Source organism: Phoca vitulina, unplaced genomic scaffold, assembly GCF_004348235.1.
Source record: "Phoca vitulina isolate PV1807 unplaced genomic scaffold, GSC_HSeal_1.0 scaffold54, whole genome shotgun sequence".
Taxonomy (NCBI): domain Eukaryota; kingdom Metazoa; phylum Chordata; class Mammalia; order Carnivora; family Phocidae; genus Phoca; species Phoca vitulina.
The window spans coordinates 1,981,633-2,005,980 of NW_022589757.1; the positions used below are offsets into that span (position 1 = coordinate 1,981,633).

The 24,348-nt window shown below is 45.6% G+C and overlaps 1 protein-coding gene across 1 annotated transcript in view; it reads right to left on the reverse strand.

The window, feature by feature from the left end:
• Positions 1–24,348, reverse strand: part of KIF26B (kinesin family member 26B) — a 444,962-nt gene that overhangs the window by 233,368 nt on the left and 187,246 nt on the right. The window contains exon 4 of the mRNA XM_032389461.1: positions 5,067–5,233. Coding sequence (XP_032245352.1) covers positions 5,067–5,233 — 167 coding nt within the window. The remainder of the gene's footprint in view (positions 1–5,066; positions 5,234–24,348) is intronic.

Sequence of the window (24,348 nt, forward strand, 5' to 3'; positions counted from 1 at the left end):
CCGGCACAAAGAGGAGGTGCCCCAAGGGGCATGATGGGTGGAGCCACCCGGTCCCAAAGCAGGACCTCGGAGCTGGGACACACCTCCCACCGCTCGGCTTGGCCCCTGGCCCCAGGGCCCGAGCGGGTCTTGGTTTGAATGCCTGAAGGGGGAAACTGGGTCAATCGGTCATGAAGAGTCAGTGACATGCTCTAGGGCTTGGAGAAAGCAGCTGGGTAATAAGACGAGGGGTCTAAACTCGCGGATGGAAGAAACCCCACGACAGGTCAAGATGGACAGAAGTATAATAACATCCCTCAGGAAAGAAGGCGATCAGGCCAAAGGCAAGGGGTTGGGGGAGCTGGTGGAAGGAAATGAGGAACAAGGCAAGCGAGAAAGAGAGCAGAGCAAATGGACCCCACAAAATGTATCCGAGGGCACCCTGATATTGAGAACACCAACATTTACCCAGAAGATGCCAACCCCAGGAGAGCAGTATTTTTAACCAACAGCAACACGTTGTGTAAAGGTCAGAATATTCAAGAAGAAAATCATAAGTACAAAACAACCCTGCTACTGGAAAACCAGAGGGAGAGAGAGGGAGGGAGGGAGAAGCACTAACACATGGGATAGACCCAACAGGGAGCTAACAGACATACACCAAAGGGTTTGAAAACACAGACAAGCTCCACTTCTGTGCTCCTAGATCCAACAGCCATAAAATTACTGTTCACTGCCTTCCAGAAGTTCCTAAATGCTTCCTGTCCACCTCCACGCTTGTCCCAGACCAGGAACGGTGTGTGGCCTCGTGGCCCCACAGACCACACACAGAGTAGCTCTGGCCACAAAGGTACCATGGCTTATTCAGAACTGGAATTCTTAATTTTTAGACGTTGTATCTGAAACGCCGTCACGTCCATCTCACCTTTCCCCATAGAAAGCAAACATTTACAAAGAAAGCCTGATGTTGCCAAGAGTGGAGGTCTACAACCCTCGGCAAACTGGGGTCTGTTGTTGTTCTACTCGTCTCCTCAAACAAATGAGAGCTCCCACTTATTCCAAATGTTGTTTCCTAAACAATGATCATCAGTTCATGATGATGGTGAAGAAAACACTGATGTGTCTTATTGTGCCTGTTTCTCACCGAGGGCAACAAGGGCTCACTCACGTGTGGCAGGAATGAGGGTGGGCTCCCCACTCTGCCACTTCCTGGCTGCGCAGCCTTGGGTCAGTGACTCAACCTCAGGACACTTCTTTCTTTATCCATCCAACAGGGAAATGATAGGATCTGCCTCCCAGGGCTTGTCGGAGGACTAAGGGAGATTTTGCCCATTAGGAGCTCAGTACAGTGAGTGATGCGAACTGACTGTCCAGGAAAACGTCAGCCGCGCTGGCCACAAACGTGGCAAATGGCACCCCTCCCCCATAAAATGACGAAATGATGTCCAGCACAGCCTCGTGAGAGCAGGCCACCCCGGCCACTTAGAGCTGCAAGGAGGGTTCCAGAACCCTGCGGACTCAGCTCTATCACACAGTCTCGCAGAACGACTTGCAAAGTGATGAGCACAGGTTTGAGGCATAGGAGTGAACTCTGCCCCCAAATCCCCACGCAGAAAGACATTCCCATGCTTCCAAAGGAAACCACAAGCTCTAGAGCATTTCCAGTTTGGGCACCAGCGACAGATCCAGATTTCTCCCCTACCAGAGGCCACCTGTACCATCATCACCTTACGCAGCTTTCCCTGATCCGAAGCAGAAAGCCCCTGACCCTGAACTCCATCGACAGCCTGACAACATAAGCTGGGCTGGTTTTGACCTACTGCGTGGACCTTTGGGGATCCACAGAGGTGAGATACATCCCTGGTTCCTACTCTTAACATTCTGTACCCTGAGCGAGTCACTCAGTCTTCTGCTCTAGGTTCCCATCAGTGACGGAGGCTGTTACTACGCTGCTTCCCTCCTTGGGAGGTGTGAAAGCCCAGCTCTGGTGGGCGAGAGCGGCAGGGCAAACAGGGCAAAGGGTGTGAAAGGGAATGTGTGTGTGCGTGTGTGCATAAAACATCATTCTTTTCACATGGTACTTTCTCCCCCCGCTATATACTGTAAACCCTTTATACACAAACCACTGCTTTGAATGCCTTAAACCATTAAGCTCCAAGTGCTATCAGCATTCACCACAAAGAAAGTAATAATAAGGATTCAGGCAGCCCTATGGATCCTTTCCAGCCCTTTGAAAGCTCATACCACAAGCCCCTGCCATCTGAACTCCGTCCAGTCTTGGTTTATTGCCAACATCATGTGCGGCCCCTCCCCCACAACCGACTTCTGCAGCCCGTCCACTCTGGGCTCACCCCGCCGTCTCCATTCTGACCCTGGCCGTGCAAGCAAGTCTCAGGGCAGGCCGCGCAAGCAAGTCTCAGGGCAGCCTGCCCTTGCCCGTCATTTGCCATTCCTTACCCTGGTGTGTGCTGGCTTGTTTGGAAATGGTCCTCTGATTAACTGAAAGCCGGCCTCGAGCTCACCGAACGTCCGGCATGCGGGCCTTCCCAGCCTGCCTCGAGTCCACACGCTGCCCCTGCTCTAAAACACTGCTGGTTTCCTGGTAGCAGGAAATACTTGTTCTCCCTAAACACTGACCATCAGGAGCCCCTGACTCTGAGCTCCTCGCTTCCAATCCTGCTTCTGGGGTTTTCTGTGGGTAGCTGATCTAGAAAAGTCTCTGGATGGAATCTGAGCTGAGGCTTCTCACATTCAAAGTATTTCCGGTCAGGAAGGTGCACTGGAGGTCAAGCCCCATCTGGGCAGTAAATGTTCTCTGCAGCATCAAGCCCAGGCGGTCACCTGTTGTAAGCTTGAGCTCCCTCAGGGACGGGGACCTCACTCTCTCCCGGGGCGGTCTGAGCTAGGGGCAAATTTTCCTTCTTTCTGAGCTGGGAGAGCTGAGCTGGATGGAGTCTGAGCTGAGCTCCATCATCAGGTTTTATTCAGCCTTTGCCCACATACTTGGGTGTTTTATAGAACCAATCAAATTCCTCGTTTACACAATAGCCCAAGAGACAGATGAGGGCCATCTTCTCTGGACTAACCCTGCCATGACGTGGCTTCCCACTTCCTCAGCACGTTCGTCACCCTCCTGCGGACACACTCTCACAACCCACCTAAGTCCTGGGATCTTCTGTACTTGTGGCATTTCCCCATATTCTGTTCCACCTCTTCATTCCCTCCCTGAATGGCACGGACATGGCCTCCCAGTTGGTTTGCTCAGTGTCCCACAGGAACTCACATACAGACAGAACTCATACAATAGCGCCCACTGGCAGGCGGCCAGTGCACACATACTGTAGACCCCTTATCCGCGGTTTGTTTTTCTCCATTTCAGCTCCCTGCGGTCCACCGCCTGTGGGAAGCAGATGCTCCTCCTTCTGACCCCGCGTCAGAGGTGAATCGTAGCCTAACGCCAGGCCACAACTCTGGTGTCATCCACCTCACGTCATCTTGCTGCGTAGGCATTTTATCATCTCATACCATGACAAGAAGGGGGAGGACAGGACAATAAGCTATTTTGAGAGAAAGAGAGAGACCATGTTCACCTAACTTTAATGCAATATATTGTGATAACTTGTATTTTATTATTAGTCACTGCAGTTCACCTCTTACTGTGTCTCAGCTGTTAACTGAACTTTAACACAGGCATGTTGGTATAGGGGAAAACACGGTACATACAGGGTTCAGCTCTGTCCTCGGTTTCAGGCACCCCCTGGGGGTCTTGGAGCGTATGTCCAGTGGATAAGCAGAGACGACCACATTTCCTGTTACTTCCCATCCACCCAGGTTGGCCCAACTCTTCACAGGACAATAAACATGGCACCAAGGCACAATGAGACCCTCAGAGCCAGTTTTCCGACAAGCCCGTGTGCCGTCTTCACTGTGGATGTTACTAATCCAGGGCACTGGCCTCCGTTCTCCCTCTGACCTGATCCCTTCCTAGTCAGAGCCCTGTCCTCATAGTTGTGTTTGGATGGCACCGCTCATGAGGATAACAAGAGAAACCATGTAATATTCCTTCTTCCTGACATGCGAAGTCCCTCTCGAATCGCCTTTTGTACAGTACTTCATCACTTACAATTGTCGGTCTTAATCTTCAGAGCAATCTAGATGAGGAGTGTTGTCCTTGTTTTATAGACGAGGACATCGAGGCAGACCTCAGGGCTCCTCCAGTCTCAGATCTGGTGCTATTTATTCTATATCCTGCTTACCCAGGAACATGCACCTCTTAGGTAGAAAAAGTTTTCTAAAGTTAAGTTCTGGGGATCAAATAAAGAATGAATCACAGAGGGGGGGAATAATAAAGCTGAGGAATCTGGTTTCTATTTCTGGCTTTGCTATAAATTAACTCATAGTTTAACTTTCTTGGTCCTCAGTCTGCTCCTTCATAAAAGAAGGAGACTGAATTAGATGATCCCCAAAGTGCCTTCTGCTCAGCTGTCCTTTGTCTCCTGCCCTGTCTCGGCCACACAGCTAAAATTAGGCAGAAAACATTGTTGAAATACCTTTCGTTTGGGTTTCTCGTGTTTTTAAAGGCCCTAAGATTAGCTGGATAGTATATGGTAACTACCCAGCCCGTCTGTCCAGAACAGGGGGAAAAAAACCCTGCCAACTCTTTCCTTGCTCATTTTTAAGCAGTTCATTTTCTGTGATGAGAAAGTCAATCTGGGAACACCAGCCGCGGGGCTGGGCCCACCAAAGTCCTCGTCCCAGGAGGACATCGCAAGAGCCTCATATTCTTAGAGCTCTCAAGCCGGGACACACGTGGAGGTCTGGAGGCCTCAGCAAGGGGCGCGGATGCGATGGGAGTCCAGTGGGGAGAGGCCAAGGACACCGTTGAGCATCCTCTAGGGCACAAGCCCCCCCACAGCAGAGTCATCTGGACCCAGCTGTCAGCAGTCTGAGGTTGAGGAACCCCGTCTTGAAGCGTGAAGTCCAAGTGCGGCCCCAGACTCTTGCTAGTGGTTTAGCTAACCCGGCCCCGCGAGGGGCTAAGCAGGTGGACCGGCCCAAAAGAAGTGAGCTCCGGATGCTTCTCTTACCTGGCAAAGAAGGAAGCGGCCACCGAGGGGCCTGGCGAAGTCTCGTTGGCCACGCAGGAGCCCTGGGAGGCCGGGACGCCACAGGCCGAAGGCTTGTCCGCGTTGTAGTGATTCAGCACCGCCTCGGTCAGCCCCTCCCGGCCTGTCTCTGTCATCAGCTGGGAGATCTGACAAGGAAAATGGACACTGAGCTTGTTACCTGTGGCTCACTGCCCTTCCCGCACACGGCTGACGGCACCACTCTGTTGGGGGGAGGGGCCCCCAGCATGGAGTGGGGGCATGAGGGGGTGCCCGGGGGCGGGGGGGGGCCAGGGACATGCTGCATGCATGCTGGGGGTGATTTGGGCTTCTCAGAGGCTATTTTCTAGCGTTTTAGCCTGGAGACCTCCTCATTTTCATTAAAAATAATGGAATAAAATTACCCCCCTGACACTGTTTCAATTAAGCCTGTGTCTCCTGTCCATTTGGAGAGGGAAGCATGAACCATTATCCACAGTTTGCAGCCCAAGACCTGAGCAGAAGTATCAACCAGGGTAGCTTTCTTACCAGGACTGGCCCCAAATGCTGACACACGAGAAGGGCCAAGGTATCATTTATTAAAAGAGAAGTGAACCTGCTAATGGAGAATGTGAGGAATTAAAGAAAACACTATTTGTTGTTGTTGTTTGTTGTAAGCAGTCCGCAAACGACTAAGAGAAGCTTGTAGAAACAAATACAGTCACTGTGGATTACCAAGGGGTCTTCTTTGGGAGGATTTAGATCATTTCAACAGACTTGATTTTCCTACTCATTCTTTAAGATACATGGCTTCTGTTTTGTTTGCAATGATTGCCTTTGTAACGGAGGTTCCAGTGGACGGGCTGGGGACGTTTTACCTAAATCCACATGATGTGCTAGGAAGAAGCACACGTCTGAGCAAAATGAAAATCTCATGTAGAAATACACTTTTGAGAAGTGCTAATTCCATGACAAATATAATAATTATGCAGGTAAAGTCTAAGTGTGCTATTTGGAAAGACTGTTACTTTAAAACTTTAGTCCACTTACAAAAGGGGAAAACGTTAGTTTAACAAGAAGAAGAAGAAGGAGAAGAGGAGGGGGAGGGGGAAGAGGGGGAGGAAGAAAGAAAGAGAGAGAAAGAGAAAGCAAGAAAGCAAGCAAGAAAGCAAGCAAAAAAGAAAGAAAGAAAGAAAGAAAGAAAGAAAGAAAGAAAGAAAGAAAGAAAGAAAGAAAAGAAAGAAAGAAAAGAAAGAGAAAGGAAGGAAGGAAGCTTTAGTTTAAAAAAGAGCCAGCAGCCAGCTCAAACCTCTTAAATGCTGAATGGAAAATGTTCCTAATTGCCTACAAAATACAAGGGCAATAAAGCAAAGATCAGGAACAGTTTCTACTTTGTAACTGAGCAGACTAGCAGGCCAGTGAAAGAGTCCCATTTGTTAACCTTCGAACATAAAAACATTTGTACTTTTCATTATTAGCGGTGTAACCATTAGTCTGAGCTCCATTGACTTGAAACTTTGCTTAAATTCATGCCCTTACTTGGAAAGCTTTGGCATTTTCAGCTGACATTTTGCCAACACATACTTTCTTATTCTCATTCACTTGACGGGTTGTAAGGAAACCTGACCCACACGAGAGAGGAGTAGGCAGCAAAACGAGCCCAGGGCCTGGGGAACATTCCATGCGCTCAGCAAGAGCTGCTGCCCAGGCAGGGGGCCTGCATCGCCTATCCTCCAGCTTCCGCTGCTGTCTGTGGGGTGAGGGCTCCCCTCGACCAGCTGCCACTCTCCCGGAGGGACGACGTCGTGCACACCAATGTCACCGCTAAGCAGCACTTAGGATGCCCCTGTGTTCCAGGATGCCAACCCTCCCAGCAATGTCCACAAACACACCCACTATCACAGCACCATCATTTTTTCATCAAGTAGCTACAATCTACCATACATAAACTGGTTTTAGTTATTTTTAAAGATTTTATTGTCTATTTGAGAGAGTGTGAGTGAGCACACAAGCAGGGGGACCGGCAGAGGCAGAGGGAGAAGCAGACTCTCCGCTGAGCAGGGAGCCCAATAAGGGGACTCAATCCCAGGACCCTGAGATTGTGACCTGAGCCGAAGGCAGATGCTTCACCAACTGAGCCACCCAGGTGCCCCCATAAACTGGTTTCAGCACACAGAGACATCTGAAGAAAGTCAGTATAGCAGTGGATGAATGCATTGCTTGATTTGTCACCACGGATGTCCACGGGCTCATTAACGTGGCTGTCATCTGATCTGTCTGTGGAGTTTCCTGCTCATTTCTGTATTTCTCATCTGAAGTTTGGAAGGACGGGAATGGGATTCTGTCTCACTGTGTATGATCGGCCCTTGCAGGTACCCTGCAAACCCGCAGAGAAACCACTCGGATGTGGGTGGTGAGTGGCAAGAGGCGCAGGTGTCTAGGTGATTCCAGATTCCCAAATCTGGCCCAGGAAGAACGCAAGCATCCTGCAGGCTCCTGGCTTTCGGAAATGTCCCTCAGCAAGTGAACTTCAATGTACTGGCCTCCTTCAAGAGAGCTAGTGGCTATCTTTGCCAAGCTACATTGGATCTCTTACTTTTAAAAGAAAGTGGGGATTTGTGGACATGGGACACTCAATTCCCAAACCTGTAAGTAGAATGATTCAATAATTGATTGTTCTTAGAAACCAGAAACACAGAATGTCTTACAGCTAGAAGGGCCTGCCAAGATCAGCCTTTTTGAAACTCCTTTTCTTAAGTAAGGACCCAGGAGCACAGAAGTGATTTGCCCAAGCTAATGTGAAACTGAGAACAGGTCCCTGATTCTTAGGCCAGTGGTAGCCACTTCTTTGCTCCTACTCCCCCTCTTCCTCCCTCCCTCCCTTCCTTCTAATTAAAAAAATTTTAAACGGATAGGAAAAATACCAAATAATAATAAAACACATAGGGATAGATCCAGTACCATAATCAACAAATGTTAACATTTTACTTATCTTAGAAAATATTATTTATTTATTTATTTATATATTTTGAGAGAGAGAACACATGCGCAAGTTGGGGGAGGGGCAGAGGGAGAGAGACTCTCAAGCAGGTTCCACGCTCAGTGCAGAACCTTGATGTGGGACTCGATCCTAGGACCCTGAGATCACGACCTGAGCTGAAATCAGGAGTCGGATGCTAAGCCGACTGAGCCAACCAGGTGCCCCAGAAAACATTTTTTAAAAGAAATCAAGCACTATATAAAATTGAAATTGTCCAGGTCCCTGGTTACATGGTCCTTCCTCCCAGTACCCCCTTTTCAGACACAGTACGATAATTTGGGTGGGAGCCAGCCCATGCCTTCCATCACACCCTGTCCCTCCTAAGAGCCTGGCTGAGCTCACCTTGTAGTTTCTTTTGAGCATTCTCTCATTTTGCTCTGCTTGTTCTGCAACTGGAAAAGAGTGTCCCCCCAGATTCCAGCTTCTGTAGGTCCTGCCACCAGTAAATTCATGTTTTCATCTATATTTATACCCAGTATCCTCTCCAGGGATCACAAACTTTCAGAAATAATATACAAATCACTACAGTAACTGCCAATTTATCTCCCCCTCCCTCCCTGCACTCCGGGGCTCTGGACCTTCTTAAGTTCCTCAAACATACCCACTTCCCTCCTGTCACAGGGCCTTTGCACGTGCCTTCACTCTCTAGCTGGCATGCTTCTCCTTGTCGTCCAGATCCAAGCTCAAGCATTACTTCCTCGGAGAAGCTTTCTTCCAGACTCCTTCCAGCCTTGCATAGATGCTGTTACAGGAGTGCAATCTATTCTTTCAATGTCTTTACCTTGGTTCTAATTATGCATTTAACAATACATCATTGTCTCTCAAAACCCCAGGACGGTGGGTCTAGGGCTGGTGTGCCCACTCACAGGATCCATGGAAATCAACATGATGTCTGGCACGTGGAGATGTTTAAACCATGTTTGTGGGATAAATCTGAGCTGTTCTTATTTTCTACTTATTCTCTAAGTTTATCTAATTAAATCTTTTTTCTTAAGGCCTTGAAATGAGAAGACTTAGTTCTTGTTATAATTTCATTGTTTTCCTATTCTGCCCCCTCCTTGAACTCCCCCCTTCGGGCCTCCCCATAATCTGCTGTAGGAGAAAATTCCCAAGACAGCGGGGCACCCGACACTTTAGCTTTACTGCATAATTCAGAACCAGGAGCCTTATTTTTAAAGAACTATATGGTTTACCTCTGCTTTGCAGATTGCTCAGAATGAACTTTTCTCTCACAACTCCATGAAAACTACATGATGCTTCTGTGAAAACTCAGATTCCAAAACCTGCAACTCTCCATCTGACACATTTGAAAAACCTAAAGTTCGGGCGGAAAGGATTCATTGCCACAATTACATATGTCACCATCACTGTCTAGGGGCAACAGCCTGAACACACTTGCTGAGGGTCCTAATCGTGAACTTAGAGGGGAGACTAGATTTTCACCACAGGATCTTGTTCTGCTTCATTCTTTTTTAAAGGATTTTTTAAAATATTTATTTATTTAGAGAGAGAGAGAGAGAGAGAGTGAGCAAGCTGGGGGAGGAGTGGAGGGAGAGAAGCAGACTCCCCACTGAGCACGGAGCCCGACACGGGACTTGATCTCACAACCCTGACATCATGACCTGAGCTGAAACCAAGAGTCGGACGGACGCTTCACCGACTGAGCCACCCAGGCGCCCCCTGTTCTGTTTAATTCTGATTAAAACCTGCTTTTAGCTCCATCTCAGATACATGGGACCACTTCACTGAAGTAACCACTAAAGTAACAATATCTGTTACTTTCAAAACACCACATCACATCCTGCAGCTGGTGGTAAATTAAACACCAGGTGGCAATAAAAGGAACCAGGCTTCAGAGAGAGGGTGCATGGGGTCCTTCATTGCGTGAGAATCCCAGGTGTCATTCCTGGGCCCAGGTTGATGCTCTTCACACACCTCATGGATAAAGCTACTCTCTATATTTTAATCTCAGGCAAGATCCATTTCTTTTGACCACATTTAAATTTGTGCACTGATCCCTCAGTAGGAGGAACTCTACACTTGTCCCTTAAGAAAAAGCAAATCTTAAATGTGGTTATGATCTTGACCACAGAATCAAGACAAAAGATGTTGGGCTCTCAGGAACCAAGGTTGGGTCCACAGTGCAAACTGCAATCTGTAAGCCATTGACCTTTTGACTTCCCACAGACGGGAACGGCTGAGAGCTCCCAGAGTGTGACAGCGTGGGGGGTTCATCTTAAATGGCATTACTGACCCAGAAAGCCACCTCCTTTGACTCTGCCAAGGTGCAGGGAACACCAACAGTATCCATTTCCTGAACAGAGACATCCATGGACTGCAAACGCATCCTACTCAGTCTTTACATTTAACGACATCATGACCCCCAAATCCCAGAAAATAACACTTAATAGCATTTTCTCTTAGGCAATTGCTATCTCACTGTTTGGGGACATCTCTTTTATGATTATTTATTGTTCACACTGTCACTTAATGTTTTTATAGTTTTGCCAACAGTGGGTGCTCAATAAATATCTTTGATCCACATTAACAGAAACCAACTACAACTGTCTGGAAAGCTGGGATGAAGACGGGGCTGCCAGAAGCCCCCGCCTGAACGGAAACACCTGATTTCTGTACACGCGCCCGAGTAGACGCCAGCCTCCCATATCTTGCTTCATGGCTTCATGCCTGTCCAGTCACACGGAACAGTCAGCTAACATTCCTTCCCTAACGCAGTGCTGGCCCCACACTGGGCTGCTTCTGGTCCCTTCCTAGGCTCACTGTTCACTTGCAGGCATTTCAATACAACAGTTAATTTTCCTATGGCTCTTGGCATGCTGTCCCCAAAGCACAGGCTGTTGCCACCTAACCTAAAGCTTATTCCCAGCTTGCACGGATGCAAATCACCTCTGAAGACTCTGCCTAGAGTCAGACAGATAAGCCCCTCCCTGCGCTGTCCAGCCCCACCTCCCACCAGCCAGCACCAAGGGGCCATGATGGGATTCTTGAGTCCCAGGGCTGGATGTTTGATTACCCTTATTATCTTAGCTTGCTTTGGCTATAAATTTTATTAGCGGCCATAAAATTATCCATCCACAGCATTTGACTCTGTGACCTCTAGCAAGAGAGAATTCCATTCGCTGGCGCTGCCCAGGGCCTAGGAGAGCCGCCTTTTCTTCACCCTCAATTTATAGCCTCACCTCCATCCAGGGTCCTGCCAACAGAAAAGGCTGTTTCGTTTCATGATTTCATTGTCAGGGCTGAAATCTGGCCCCTTGGCCCCTGCCCACTGTTTTCTTACTCTTTGAGTGGCGAAAAGGTAAAGTGGCAGGGATGCCCACATGTTCCAGAAAAAGATGGGGGTGCGAGATGGAAGCCAAGGGCCAGATGCATTTCTGTCTTGGACTCTTCCCTTAGATTTCTTAGTCCCAAGATGTGCAGCTCAAGGCACGGCTCAGCTATTGCTTTGAGGAACATCTTACGACAAATGGTAAAAAAACTCTTGCCGTCAAGCTTGGAGGATTTCTACAGGTGCATTTTACTTCACCTTGCAGAGATCTGGGTCACAATGATTTTAATGCTTAATGCTCAATTATGTTTTGCAGGGTGGTTTTGGTGACGTATTTGGTGACAGACGATGATACACAGAGTCTGGCCTGAGAGAACTCTGAGGAGTGACAGCAAGCTCCCTCATCCACCATCATCATCATACGAGTCACCATTTTGGAGCATCTACCACAGGCCAGATTCTGTTTGAAGAGCTTCCTATACGTGTTGCCATATCCAATCCTGACAACAACCCTATGAAGTGGGCACAATTATTACCAAATAATTGCTTCAACTCTGCCACGTGGAAAAGCCCTGGGACAGATAATGCCCCTGGGCTTGGTTTCTATCCTTGAGTTTCTCTTGCTCCTGACAAAGTATAGCTCCTCAACCATGGCTGCCCATTTGGGAAATGGAGTCATAGCAAAAACCTGATAAAGAGGATCATCTGGATAATTTCTCAATATGCACAAAAGGCTCGTTCTGTCCAATATTTTGTGATTTTTATGACCAACTTGAAATAAAATCAAATGGTCTGAATCTTAATGTAACTGACTTCACTTTCGATTTGCAACTAAGCCAACTCAGACTGAGTAGTGAGGAGGACATCACCACCCTAATGAATCCAACCCTGACATCAGGGTTGAGCCAGAGGCTCCTTCTAGGTCAGGTCCCAAAAGCTGAGAGGACTAACCCCTCTTGTCATGTACGGAATCACCCAGAGGCTGCATTTCCACTGGGGAAGGCTACCTTTGCTTCCCACCCCCAAATACTCAACCACAAGCCAGTCCCCAAGGAAGTGTGCCCTGGGCAATCTTCTCCCTACTGAATGATCAAGGCCATCCCTCTCCACGTGTTCCCCCAACCTGTCCTGGTGATAACTGCCTGTTGCCGGTCTCTCTCTGCAACCAGAGGCGAGCTGTGGGCGGACTGGGTCTGGTCCAACTCGATATTATCCGCACAGCACAGAGTCTCAATACAGGTGACATCTGATAAATAAATCAACTGATATATTCATTAAATACAAAATGAACTTAATTTAGTTGGGTTGGGATTGGCTGGAGTTTGTCTGTTTTTTAAGAGATAAAGTTTCTTTTCACCTGATTTTAAAAACTACGAATAGAGTACATAAAGCTTTCTGCAATAAAACTGAGGTATTTCAGCATATACTTGAGTCAAGATAGTGGCGAGACAAATGACTGGGAAGGGCGGGGGCAAACAAGGAACAAAGAGACAAAGGGACTGAGATGAAGGAAAAACAGAAATAGGAGAAAGGGGACGAACAAGAGAAAAGCCAAAAGAAATACACAGACATAAGAAGATGACAAAAGGAGAGGAAACCAGTCATTGTTTGTCTCAGCCAGCTTGGGTATGAGCATGTGCCGGCCACCTCTGGGGAACTGGAATTCTCTGGAATGTTAGGCCAGTGATCCTAGAAATATGGCGCAAAGAGGTCAAAGCCCCCTTTCCAAGGGGAAGCACAACAAGATTAAGAGACTGGACATTAGGTTTACCTGGAACTGATTCAGCTCAGCTCATGGCCTTTTCCACCCATTTTCCCCGCCATGTTTTGTCTGGAGAGCCCATCACCAAGCATCTTTCAGAAGCAGCCCCTTCTCACCTAAATCTTGCCTAATATTTGGAAAGCTTTCAAAGAAACCAGCCATGCATTATGGCCTGGAATTTAAAACGTGCCTTCCTGGTAGGCACTGTGACTTCCTCATATTTTCTTTGAGCTCTTGTGAGAACAAGTCAAGAGGGACCTGTAGATAATACTTGGCTGTAAGTGACCCACTAAGGGTCTGCACAAAGCAACCTTGCATTCTGGGCAAAACTGAGGGGACAACGTTGGGACCCCACCAAAGGCAAGCACACACACCCCACATGCGTGCACGTGCGCACACATGCACCGCTCAGGATGCGAGGGATGGCAGAAGTGAGAGCCCGCACAAGGCAGGGGTGAGGTCTGCATCTGCTGGAGCCCTCCCACCAGGAGCCACGAGCACATGGGGATGTTCGGGGCTCAAATCAGTCAAGGGAGGGGCTCTCCCCTTCAAGGAAGCTAGCTGGCAGCACCGGGGCTGGCTCTAGACTGTGTGATTGATTCTGCTCTGCCCTGGCCAGCTCAGAACCACAGCCACAGAGGAGAGATGCCCAGACCAGAGACAGGCTGGACCACATGGAATGGCCAGTGTCATCCTGGTGCCTGGCAAAGGATGTGTCGTGCATCAGGCCCTCAGGAAACGCTGCACTGAATGTCAAGGGCTAATCTGGGCCTGGGTTGGTTAATGACAACATGGCAGACTTTGGGCAAGTCACTTCCCCTCTCTTAGCCCTAATCTCCCCAGCTAGGGGAAATCAGGAGACTGCCCGAAATGAAATGATGATGCAGCCAAATGCTCTGTGGTTCTACAGTCATGGTCAAATAGAAAGCAGGGACGTTTAGAAATACTCCCATTTTGTCTTCAAAGAGCGTTCCCAATTTAACATCTGCATGGCCTTTACACAAAGACACACAAATACATCAATGACGACAACAACAAACATTCCCCACCGTGTCTCAAACCGTCCACAGTGGACAAGGAACTGATTTGTGAAAGGGTCAGCTGGATGTTCCAAAGTGACGCACAGGCCTTCACGCTTTGAACTGACCCGACATCTTCTGCTTACCAACTGCAGAAATGCCAAATCCTACACTAACAAAATAGCAATTTTCCAAAAAATTTAAAACAGAGATGGAAAAGTCCTTAAATCTATCCTAGGCCAATGCTCATGTGCAAACAGGAAGAGACCCTGGGCCAGACTGGGGAGGCGAGGTGTCCAAAAGCACACATCTCATGTGTGGTTAATTTCAGTACTCACCGGTGCCTATCGGAAGCTAACAATGGCAGCACTCTCAAATGCCTGAAAATCCCCTAAATACAGAGAGACAGACAGTGAGAGAGAGTCAGTCTCTGTGGTTTAGCACGAAGCCAGGGGCTTGGTTCTGGCCAAATGGCTGGCTGTGGGACCTTAACAAAATCAATTAACCTCTCCGCAACGTTGCTTCCAAAATCAGAGATCTGGCATAAAGCACATTAAATAAAAACACTCTCAAGAGTCCTTCTCCTCAAATAACAATGGGCTGAAGATACAAAACCGGTACTTTAAAGCCTCTCATTGAAAACCGGACGAGTAGGAATCATTTCTGGGCTCACCTATAAGAACCTCGTGAAGAGGTTTGGAGTTAGCCCTCTCTCCATTCCCTTTGAGGCTTAGGATCACTGACTGTACAAAGCTGGTAATTTAAACTTCCGTATCCATCCTACATGTCCAGAATTCAGAGAAGAGTATGTCAGGGTCGCTTACTAGAAATCTCTAGATTATGTTTTTTTTACCTTTCATTATTTTTTTATTAGTTTCAGAGGTAGAATTTAGTGATTCATCAGTTGCATATAACACCCAGTGCTCATTACATCCCATGCCATCCTTAAAGCCCATCACCCAGTTATCCCTTCCCCTCCAACCCACCACCCCTCCAGCAACCCTCAGTTTGTTTCCTAGAGTTCAGTGTCTCTTATGATTTGCATTATTGATCCTGATCAGGCCTAATCTTGTCACCAGACTCATGACAGACTTTGCATCTGGCAATTTTCTCAATCGGTTCACCCAGCAGATTTGGATTATTAAGATATGCTTATTTATGTATGCATGTTTTCATTGCATATTTCACTAGTAAAGCTAATATGGAGCATGCTTTAGAAGTTCAGTAATGTTTGGATATTCCTTGGCCCTTCCCTAACCCCAAATTCTCAAATTTCAGGATATTTAAAACTCCTGGGCCTTATCGGTTGTAACACTGAACTCCAAGATTCATTTTGCTGTTGTCAGATTTCTTCAAGTTCATATAATTTTCTGGGCACCCTCTTGCTTTTAACATAATTAGCAGAGAGACAAAGATGTTCTATGTGAATTGACACCAGAGGAATTGTACAATCTCATTACGCCCTCACTAAAGACATATTCTAGTTCTTTCCGCTGCGGCTGTAACATTCCATCCAGTGTCCTCATTTCTTCACTAGGTGCTTCTGGCTCAAATTTCTCCTCTGTTCAATTAAGATGTTGGTTTTCTCTTCCATGGTACATGCTATGGCTTTTCCCAAAGCTTGACTATGCTTTCCACTTTTGCAACTCCATAATATGGGTCAGGCCCGGCCAAGTCAATACCAACTAACTCATTGTGAGAGCATCTCGCTGGATTCCCCTAGCTAGCAAGCCAGAGCCAGCAAGATTGGCAGGACCCCGGCATCTCAGGGATCCCAGCCAGCATGCTTTCTTCTCAAAAAGAGTTGGCCCTGAGAGTTCATCTCTTTCCTATCTGCCCTTTCGTTACAAACCGTGAGTCCCTGGAGCCTGCTATTTAAAACAGAACCATTCTTTGGGGATTCTTGTCTTTCACACACACTGGAAAAGCTATTCATCCCATCCTGAGTTAAAAGACTCTAACCTGTATTAACAAATCAGTCTCACCACAATTCCCCCCAAACTGAGTTATTCTCTTAACCACCTCTTGAGGGAAAGCAACGCCATCCACATCTCCACTGAGTCCATTCATCACCTTTCCTCAACTCCCCAGACCGTGACTCCACCCTTCACACAAAGTAATCTGAAGTCTGCAGAGCTTCTGCACGAAGGGCGATCAGACACCCAGACCCAGGCTCTCAGGGCCAGAGCGTGGGACCTGACAGGCCGTCTCGGAAAGAAGCTGGGGGCCCACAGCTCTAATTTTCAATACAAATTGAGACTACTTGGAAATTGCAGTACCCCTTATTAGCATGGACAGCAACATATCCATTCTGGAAGGTCCTTTCCAGGAAGGTAGGAAATCAACCTTGCCTTTGGAGCTACTTTCCTGCTCCGAGGAACCCTCTTGGTGTAAGTATGGAAACTGCTGCGTGACTTCCTATGGGGCTAACCACCAACAGGTTCATAAAACGTTAGCAAGAGCAAACCAACATGTATGCGTTTTACAGTTAGCCTAAGATTTAGTGGATTGTTTTCTTCCCAGAGCCTAAGATGAGACCAAAGTAGACACATAGGTGAGTATACGTGCATGCATGCACATACACACACACACACAAACACACACACACTCTGCTTAAACGCTGTCTTTGAGAAAGAATGCCAAGAAACAACTTATGAAATGCACAAGGCACATTTGAGAATCAACAAACATGTTCACTGAGGAAATGCCTAGAATAAAGAACCTCAAATTAGACCAGTCCTAAAAGGAGCCCATCCCTAAAGGGGGCTGCTAGGAGTTATGGAAGCTCCTTGCTCCTGGAGAGACTATTAAGGACAACCAAAGTTGCCTGCTCTCTGGAATGGCTCCAGTGTAGATCCCCGGAGAGGAAGAGATGAACAAGCATGAGTTTTTGGATGGGTATGTACTTCCACCATCTAGAATCTGAACCACTCCAGCCCTCTGATCACTGAGTGCTAATTTCATGAACGTCCCAGACGGAACTCAGCCCAGAGTGAACCCAACGTGCTGCGTGCTTGCTCAAGGTCTCAGCTGATTTCTAAGACCGTCTCCGGGGTCGCATTATAATCATCCTTGGTCTTTCATTTCGCAGCCCCACGCGGTTTACAATATTTCTTGCTATTGTCCCCCTCAGTAGATTTATATGTGTCGAATTGTGTCTCCTGGATTTTGGCTCAGGAATCACACTCACTGTAGATTACAGACTTACTTTCAATGATGAACGAGTCATCGGGAAGGAAAAGGCAGGATTTATGAAAGATGCTTCATCTTCAAATTCTAGAAACACTTCCCTGCACTCCAGGCCACGGTGGGGATCATGTGCCACATTCAAGGGTCAAACATGAAAAGGCAGTGGTGGGAACGAGAGGCGTGGGTTCACTCTCTGTCCCGCCAGCCTGCCAAACCACAGACAGGAGGGACTCAGATGAAGGCACCCCATTTAAAGGAACTTTGTTCTGTTTGTGCTTTGTTTAAATCCCAGAGTGGGAGATGACCCACAATAAGCCACTTGAACCCTTTTTCTCTGCAAGTCTCCAGCTGAAATACAGTATGTGGGAGTTCTTTCTAAAGCATCTATGCAGACCTTTTCAGAAACTAAATTTGAATACTCCCGTGGTTACCAATCGGGAGTGTAACCACTCAACAGCAGATGTGAAAGCTAATGGCAACCCCCACCAGCCTCACGCTACTCCGCGCTGGCCAGGCCTTCTGGGGGCTTCTCAACAGGCATCTGGTTCCACCTTGCTCACCCATGGGCCAGGAGCCCTGGCCCTGAGAAACCTGACCCTCCTCCCTGTTGACTCCTGTTATTTGCACTGTCGCTTATCTGTTCCAAGCTGGAGTAATAAGAACAAACTCAGCTAAACTAAATTGGTCCTTTGTTTGCCATTACCATAAAAATTTTATGTAGGAACTAATAAAAACATGCTTTACGTGCACAGTTGCATGGGTTTGCAGAGGCAATAATATCCAGCAAGTTATATCCATAAATTCAGTTATAGACACTTAGGAATAAATATTTTATCTTTCCCAGTGTTTTCGTTTATTGGAGGGAAGGTGTGAACACAGGAGTGTATGGCTGATCTGAGGCTACGAACAGCCCCGAAATCTCCCCCAGATGCCTCTGCTCGAGACCAGGAAAGTCCTTGCAGAAGTTTCTAGATAATTTTCCCAATTCTTTAGCCTCCTAAGAACTCGCTATTAATCATACTTCCAACCTCAGTAAATGGAAAGCTTTTTATACAAAGCTTTTAAAAGTAAATCACTTTCGAAATGAATTCAGCATTTTCTTTGAATTCTTTTAAGCAAACAAAAAGATCCAATTCTCTTCCCACCTGGGACCCTGGGGCAGGTTTACAATAGATTTAATTAAAGAAGCTTTAATGAAATCCAAACCGAACCAAAAAATTGGGATCACTGGATATTTAGCTTTCCCTTCAGCAATGTACTTTCAAATACACAAAATGAGTTGGGTTATTAGCTCTATTTTCTTTCCCGCCAGATCTGCACTGTCCAATAGAAATATAATGGGAGCCACATTAAAAACATGCAAAGAGACAGAGGAAATTAATTTAAATATTTTATTTAACTCATTAACTTGATGTATCCAAAATATTATCATTTCAATATATATTCAATCTGAAAAGACCTTACTAATGAGATATTTTATATTCTCTTTTCATGTACTAAGTCCTGAAGATCTAATGTGTACTTTACAGACACCATAATTCAGTTCAGACTAACCATAACCCAAATGCTCAATAGTCACATATGGACGATGGCTACCATATTGGATAGCAAGGATCTATAGAACCCTCAACTAGTCAAGGAAAAGACAACTGCAAAGAAATCTCATTATTTATGTGATTGCTTTGGACCTGATGGGCACACCTCTCCCACATTATAATTAGGAATCTAGATACTATAAACTCAGAAAACCTTAAAATTATATGCAATTTTTAAAGTCCAATTTTTTCCTGTTTATAACTCATAGTAAAATAGGCAAAGTTTATAAAGTGAACTAGGTAAAAATAATATACTTAGGGCAGCCAAAAAAGTCAATGTTAAGAGTGATGAAGAGCAGGATAGAAAGTATTACCAATCTGACCCTCTGTCAACCTTCAGAGTCCCCGCAGCCTCTTCTTTAAAAATAACTTCTATTTCAAAAAAAACTTTTTTATTAAAGATTTTTATTAATTATTTATTTGAGAGAGATAGAGAATACAAGAAGGGGGAGAGGGAGAGGGAGAAGCAGGCTCCCTGCTAAGCAGGGAGCCAGGTGCGGGACTTGATCTCAGAACCCCGGGGTCATGACCTGAGCCGAAGGCAGATGCTTAACCAACTGAGCCACCCGGGTGCCCCACAAAATAATTTTTTTTTAATTGAAGAAGAGTTGACACACAATGTTACACTAGTTTCAGGTGTACAACATAGTGATTCAATAAGAGCATACATTACACTAGGCCCACCCCAAGTGTAGCTACCATCAGTCACCATACAACACCATTACAATACCACTAACTATATTCTCTGTGCTGTGCCTTTTATTCTCGGGACTTATACATTCCATAACTGGAAGCCTGTACCTCCCACTCCCCTTCACCCACTCTGCCTATCACTCCATCCCCTTGCCCTCGGGCAAGCATCGGTTTGTTCTCTATATTTATGGCTCTGTTTCTGTTTGTTTGTTTAGATTGCACATATGAGTGAAATCATATGGTATTTGTCTTTCTCTGATTTATTTCACTTAGCATATACCCTCTAGGTCCATTCATATCTCCACAAATGGCAGGACCTCATTCTTTTTCATGGCTGAGTAATATTCCATTGTGTGTATATATACCACATCTTCTTTATCCATTCATCTGTCAGTGGACACTTGGGCTGCTTCCAAATCTTGGCTATTGTAAATAATGCTGCAATAAACATAAAGATGCATATATCTTTTCAAATTAGTTTTCTACTCTGTAGCTACTTAAATGCAGATGCTCTGGAAAACAAGAAGCCAAATTTTTTTCCATTTAACTTTTTTTTTCCAAAGAAGCTATTCCAGATTTCTGTGAACTTAAAAAAAAATGTATCTTCTATTACTCTTCCACCATCCCTCTGTTTTTTAGATACTAAAGGAGACATTCAGATAGGGTATTTTGAAAGTGAGGTATTACACCAAAAGCCAGTATTGTAGCTCTGATTCTTTAAACCAACCTTTGGTGAATTATTCAGTTTCTCTGTGGTTAAATGTTGCCATCCGAAAAATCATCCCAATAATTCTAAGTCTGTGTTAAGTCTTGCAAGTGTTGGGCATATTTTTTACTTGATGTGTTATAACACTTAATAATGCATATTGATGCATGTTAAGCAAGTTGTTCTGGAGGGCAAAGGCCAGAATTGCTGAATATACCCTTTACGGAGCTAACCAAAGCACGGCACGCATAGAAATGCTTAATTATCACATGTTTTGCTGCTTTTGACTCATAAATTGCATGAAAGTGCTGAGATAAGGACTCTGAGTTAATGTAAAGGTATTTATTTTAATGTTTCTAGATTCATAACAGTGTGCTGTCTCAAAATAAAACAAAGAATCTCAAAATGATCTTTTTCCTTCCCAAGGACAAAGGAGAAACTTCCTGACAATAAGTCAGATTGACAACGGGAATCTGAGAACAGTCTCACAGTTTCTGATCTGTTTTTGTGTGTTTCAAATCAAATAAAGGAAAGTCAACCATGCATAAAATACACACCCAAAGTTCCTTACCCCAATCCCTTCCACCTCACATGTGAAAACATTTTCTGTAGAATCGGATGTGTGGGCTTAGATTCCAGAGAATCTAGCCTTGGCTTTCAAGTGAACAACAGGATGGTAGTAAGTGAACAATGAGAAGTGTTTTTATCTAAAGATTTAGAAGAAGACTCTTAACTGTAATAATGTAACTGTTAAAAGATCTTCAAAAAGAGACATGAAAACTAATTGTAACCTTATCCTAGTCTGAACCCTGTACCAGAGGGGAAACAATGTTCTAAAGGACATTATGGGGTCAGCTGAAAGAAATTGAAAGAGGAATGGTAGATTGGATAAAATTATTCATCGATGTTAATTCCACTGACGTTGATAACTGGACTCTGGCTACACAGAAGAATATCCCATTGCCTGGGGGGAAACACATGGAAGTATTTTGGCATAAAGGCTCATGATGTATGCATCTTACTCTCAATGATTCAGAAAAAAAATTAGTGGGCAATAGTTAACCTGGAGACAGGGAATATGGGTGTCCTTTGTACCGTTTTTCTTCTTGCAACTTTTCTGTGTGTTACAAGTTATTTTAAAAAAAAATTCTAATTCCCTTAAGAGTGAATAAATGGGGGGAAAATTCTTCAGATCAAATTTTCCTTTCAGGATTTTATGCTGGACCATTCCTGTCCTCTCCACCTGCTTTCCATAGCAAGCTTCTGAGCTTCACTGTCCAAGATGCCATGTGATGACCGGGTTCACACCTGCTAATGGGCTGGCCTCTCCTCAGCCCAGTCCTGGCTCCCCCATGAATCCTTCATGGCTTCTCCACAGAAAGAAGCATGGGCCTCAATATCAGTCCAGGTGGCTGTCTCCTGCTCTTACTTCCACAGGGAGAGATACAGGAAGTCTCCGTCAAAGGTTAAAGCAATCCTTACAGTGGCTTGGAAAGCTCATGAAACTCTCCATATGGAGACAGACACAGGCTCCCTGGAACCCTGGCCAGCCCACCCTGCCACCACCAGCAACCAGGATTATGGAGGGTCAAGGTACCGACGGGAGCTTCCTGGGTCACAGAGTAAAGGAAGTGGTTTGTGAAGGCATTTTTACTGCCTTTCCCTTCCCCCCTCCGGACTGCCCACTTACTGTGAAACCACCCAATCTTTCAGTTTAACCCCTAAACCTCCAAATAATGACGATCATGAAAGCAGAGCAAGGCCGAACCTTAGAGGGCAACAAATCCACCCTCTCTCCTACTGCAGAGTACTTTTCAGGCTCCTTGTCGTCCAGCCACTTCTTGGGATCCTCCAGAGACGGGAAGCTCCCTACTTTGCAAAGCAGGACATCCACTATTGGATAACTCTTGTTGTTAGAAAGTTCTCCTCTGCAGTCAGCTGTCTCTGTTTTCCTAAAATGGAAGAACTTCCGAGCAGGGAACTTGTCTTCTTCATTGAGCCTCCTCTACTGTGTCCTGACAACAGGCACACGAGAAAGAGCTTGGGAATGAACAAATCCATTAATGGACAGTCTACATCTTGGCTCTTATTCTATCCCCAGGACCAATAAAAGTCACGTCCACTGTCTCTTCCAAAACACATCATCTCAAACATTTGCAAACATCTTCATGTTCCCCTTTCTTCTCTTGCCTGGCCAAAAATCCCGCCAAGTCCCATAGCCATGCCTCACACTACACAATTTATAAAATATGGCTAGTTATAGTTACTGACCTTCCCTCACTCATTCACAACTCACTCACTCATTCATTCATTCATTCCCAAAAAGATTTATCTTTCTTTTTTTTTAAGTTAGGCTCCACGCCTAACAAGGGGCTTGAACTCATGACCCTGAGGTCAAGAGCACATGCTGTACTGACTGAGCCAGCCAGGCGCCCCAGGATTTGTCATTTTAAAAAAAGAAAAATACAATAAAATTAATAAAATAGAAATGATCGCATGGAAAACAGGGTCTAGAGGAGAGGGCTAACATGCCAAAAAAAAGTTTACATGGTACTTACGATTGATTTTAAAACTTGATTCTAATGTTCTTGGCGCAAAGTTGAACAGGGAAAAGTTATGAGTTTCACAAACCTTCATTAAGAGGATGAAACAGACTAATTCCTCAGAAGAGACAAGTTTATTCGCTGTGTAAGGCCTTGCAAATGCTGGAAAACTGAGCCATGTAATGGATAGTCAGTATCTGTACTCAAAATTCACAACAAATGCTGGAGCAAAATGAGAATAGTTGTTTCTTATAATAATTTCTGATGAATGCTTGAAAGCAGAAGGTCAAGATGCAATTCAGAGTAGATGGTGGGTTATAAAAAAGATTAAGCTGATTTGGTCCAAATGTGTAAATATCTACTTCAGGACGTAACTCAGAATATAGCTGGATAATTTGTTACTTGTGTTGTTAATTACGGACCCTTAATCAGACTTCTTCTGGAATTTGGGGCACTGGAGAGAAGAACATTTGAGATCACACTCTTTTATGAGAGTCTGGAGTGCACCGATCCTATATTCTTGATTTAGGTGGCCTCCTAAATTTTGGAGGCCAGATAAACAACAGGGAGGATTAGCATTTTGTTCTAACAATAAGGAACCTAATCCATGGTGTCACAACCCTGACACAAAACAGAAGGAGATGACAGAAGTACCTACCCATAAGGCCAGGGCTTTCTGTCAGACATGGGTCTGGGAGGGCAGACTGGCATAGTTGCTAATGTTTATATTAATCCTGTTAGCTAGAAACTATTTCCTCCATTTACAGATTCAGTACCTGAAGCTGGGGCTCAGAGAAGCCACAGAAGAGCTTAAATGGCAGGCCTTCAGTCTCCAAATTTTGTCCTTTGCCCAGTGTATCACCAGCCTCCCTGGGCCACAAATGATGTGGGGAGTACAAATGATGCCATATAATGTAAATATAATGATGTCATCATGATGTGTTGGGATTTCATCAGGCTGCCTGCAGAGTAAAGTCAGGTCTAGACGTGGTGTGCTAGTGAAGACTTTAAAACTTCAAAGCTTTCCAGGAAAAAACACCATGATTTGTAGCCTTGCCAATTTCCAAGCTGTAAACACTCCCACCATGACCTGGGTATGGGCTCCAGCACTCGGGGTTCCAGGTAAGAACATCCAGAAAAGTCTACTTGGCTCCTGGTTTGCTCCTCGGTGAATGGGGAAGTTCCATATTTTTTTTGCCCTGTGTCCCATCCACCACCACCTACCTTATCTTTTAATTTTATTTCATAATTCAGGCTGTTTCTGGAAAAGGAAAGGAATGAAAATAATGGACAATATATGGGTCAAGTCAAGTAAATCAAGATGCTGGAAAATTCCATCCTGGGAAACCAGAGCATCCTTAAAACACCCCAATGGTGACCTACCTTCAGCATATACATGTGCCCAGATCTACCTGACTCAGAACCTTGTATCGCATTATGATTGCTCAA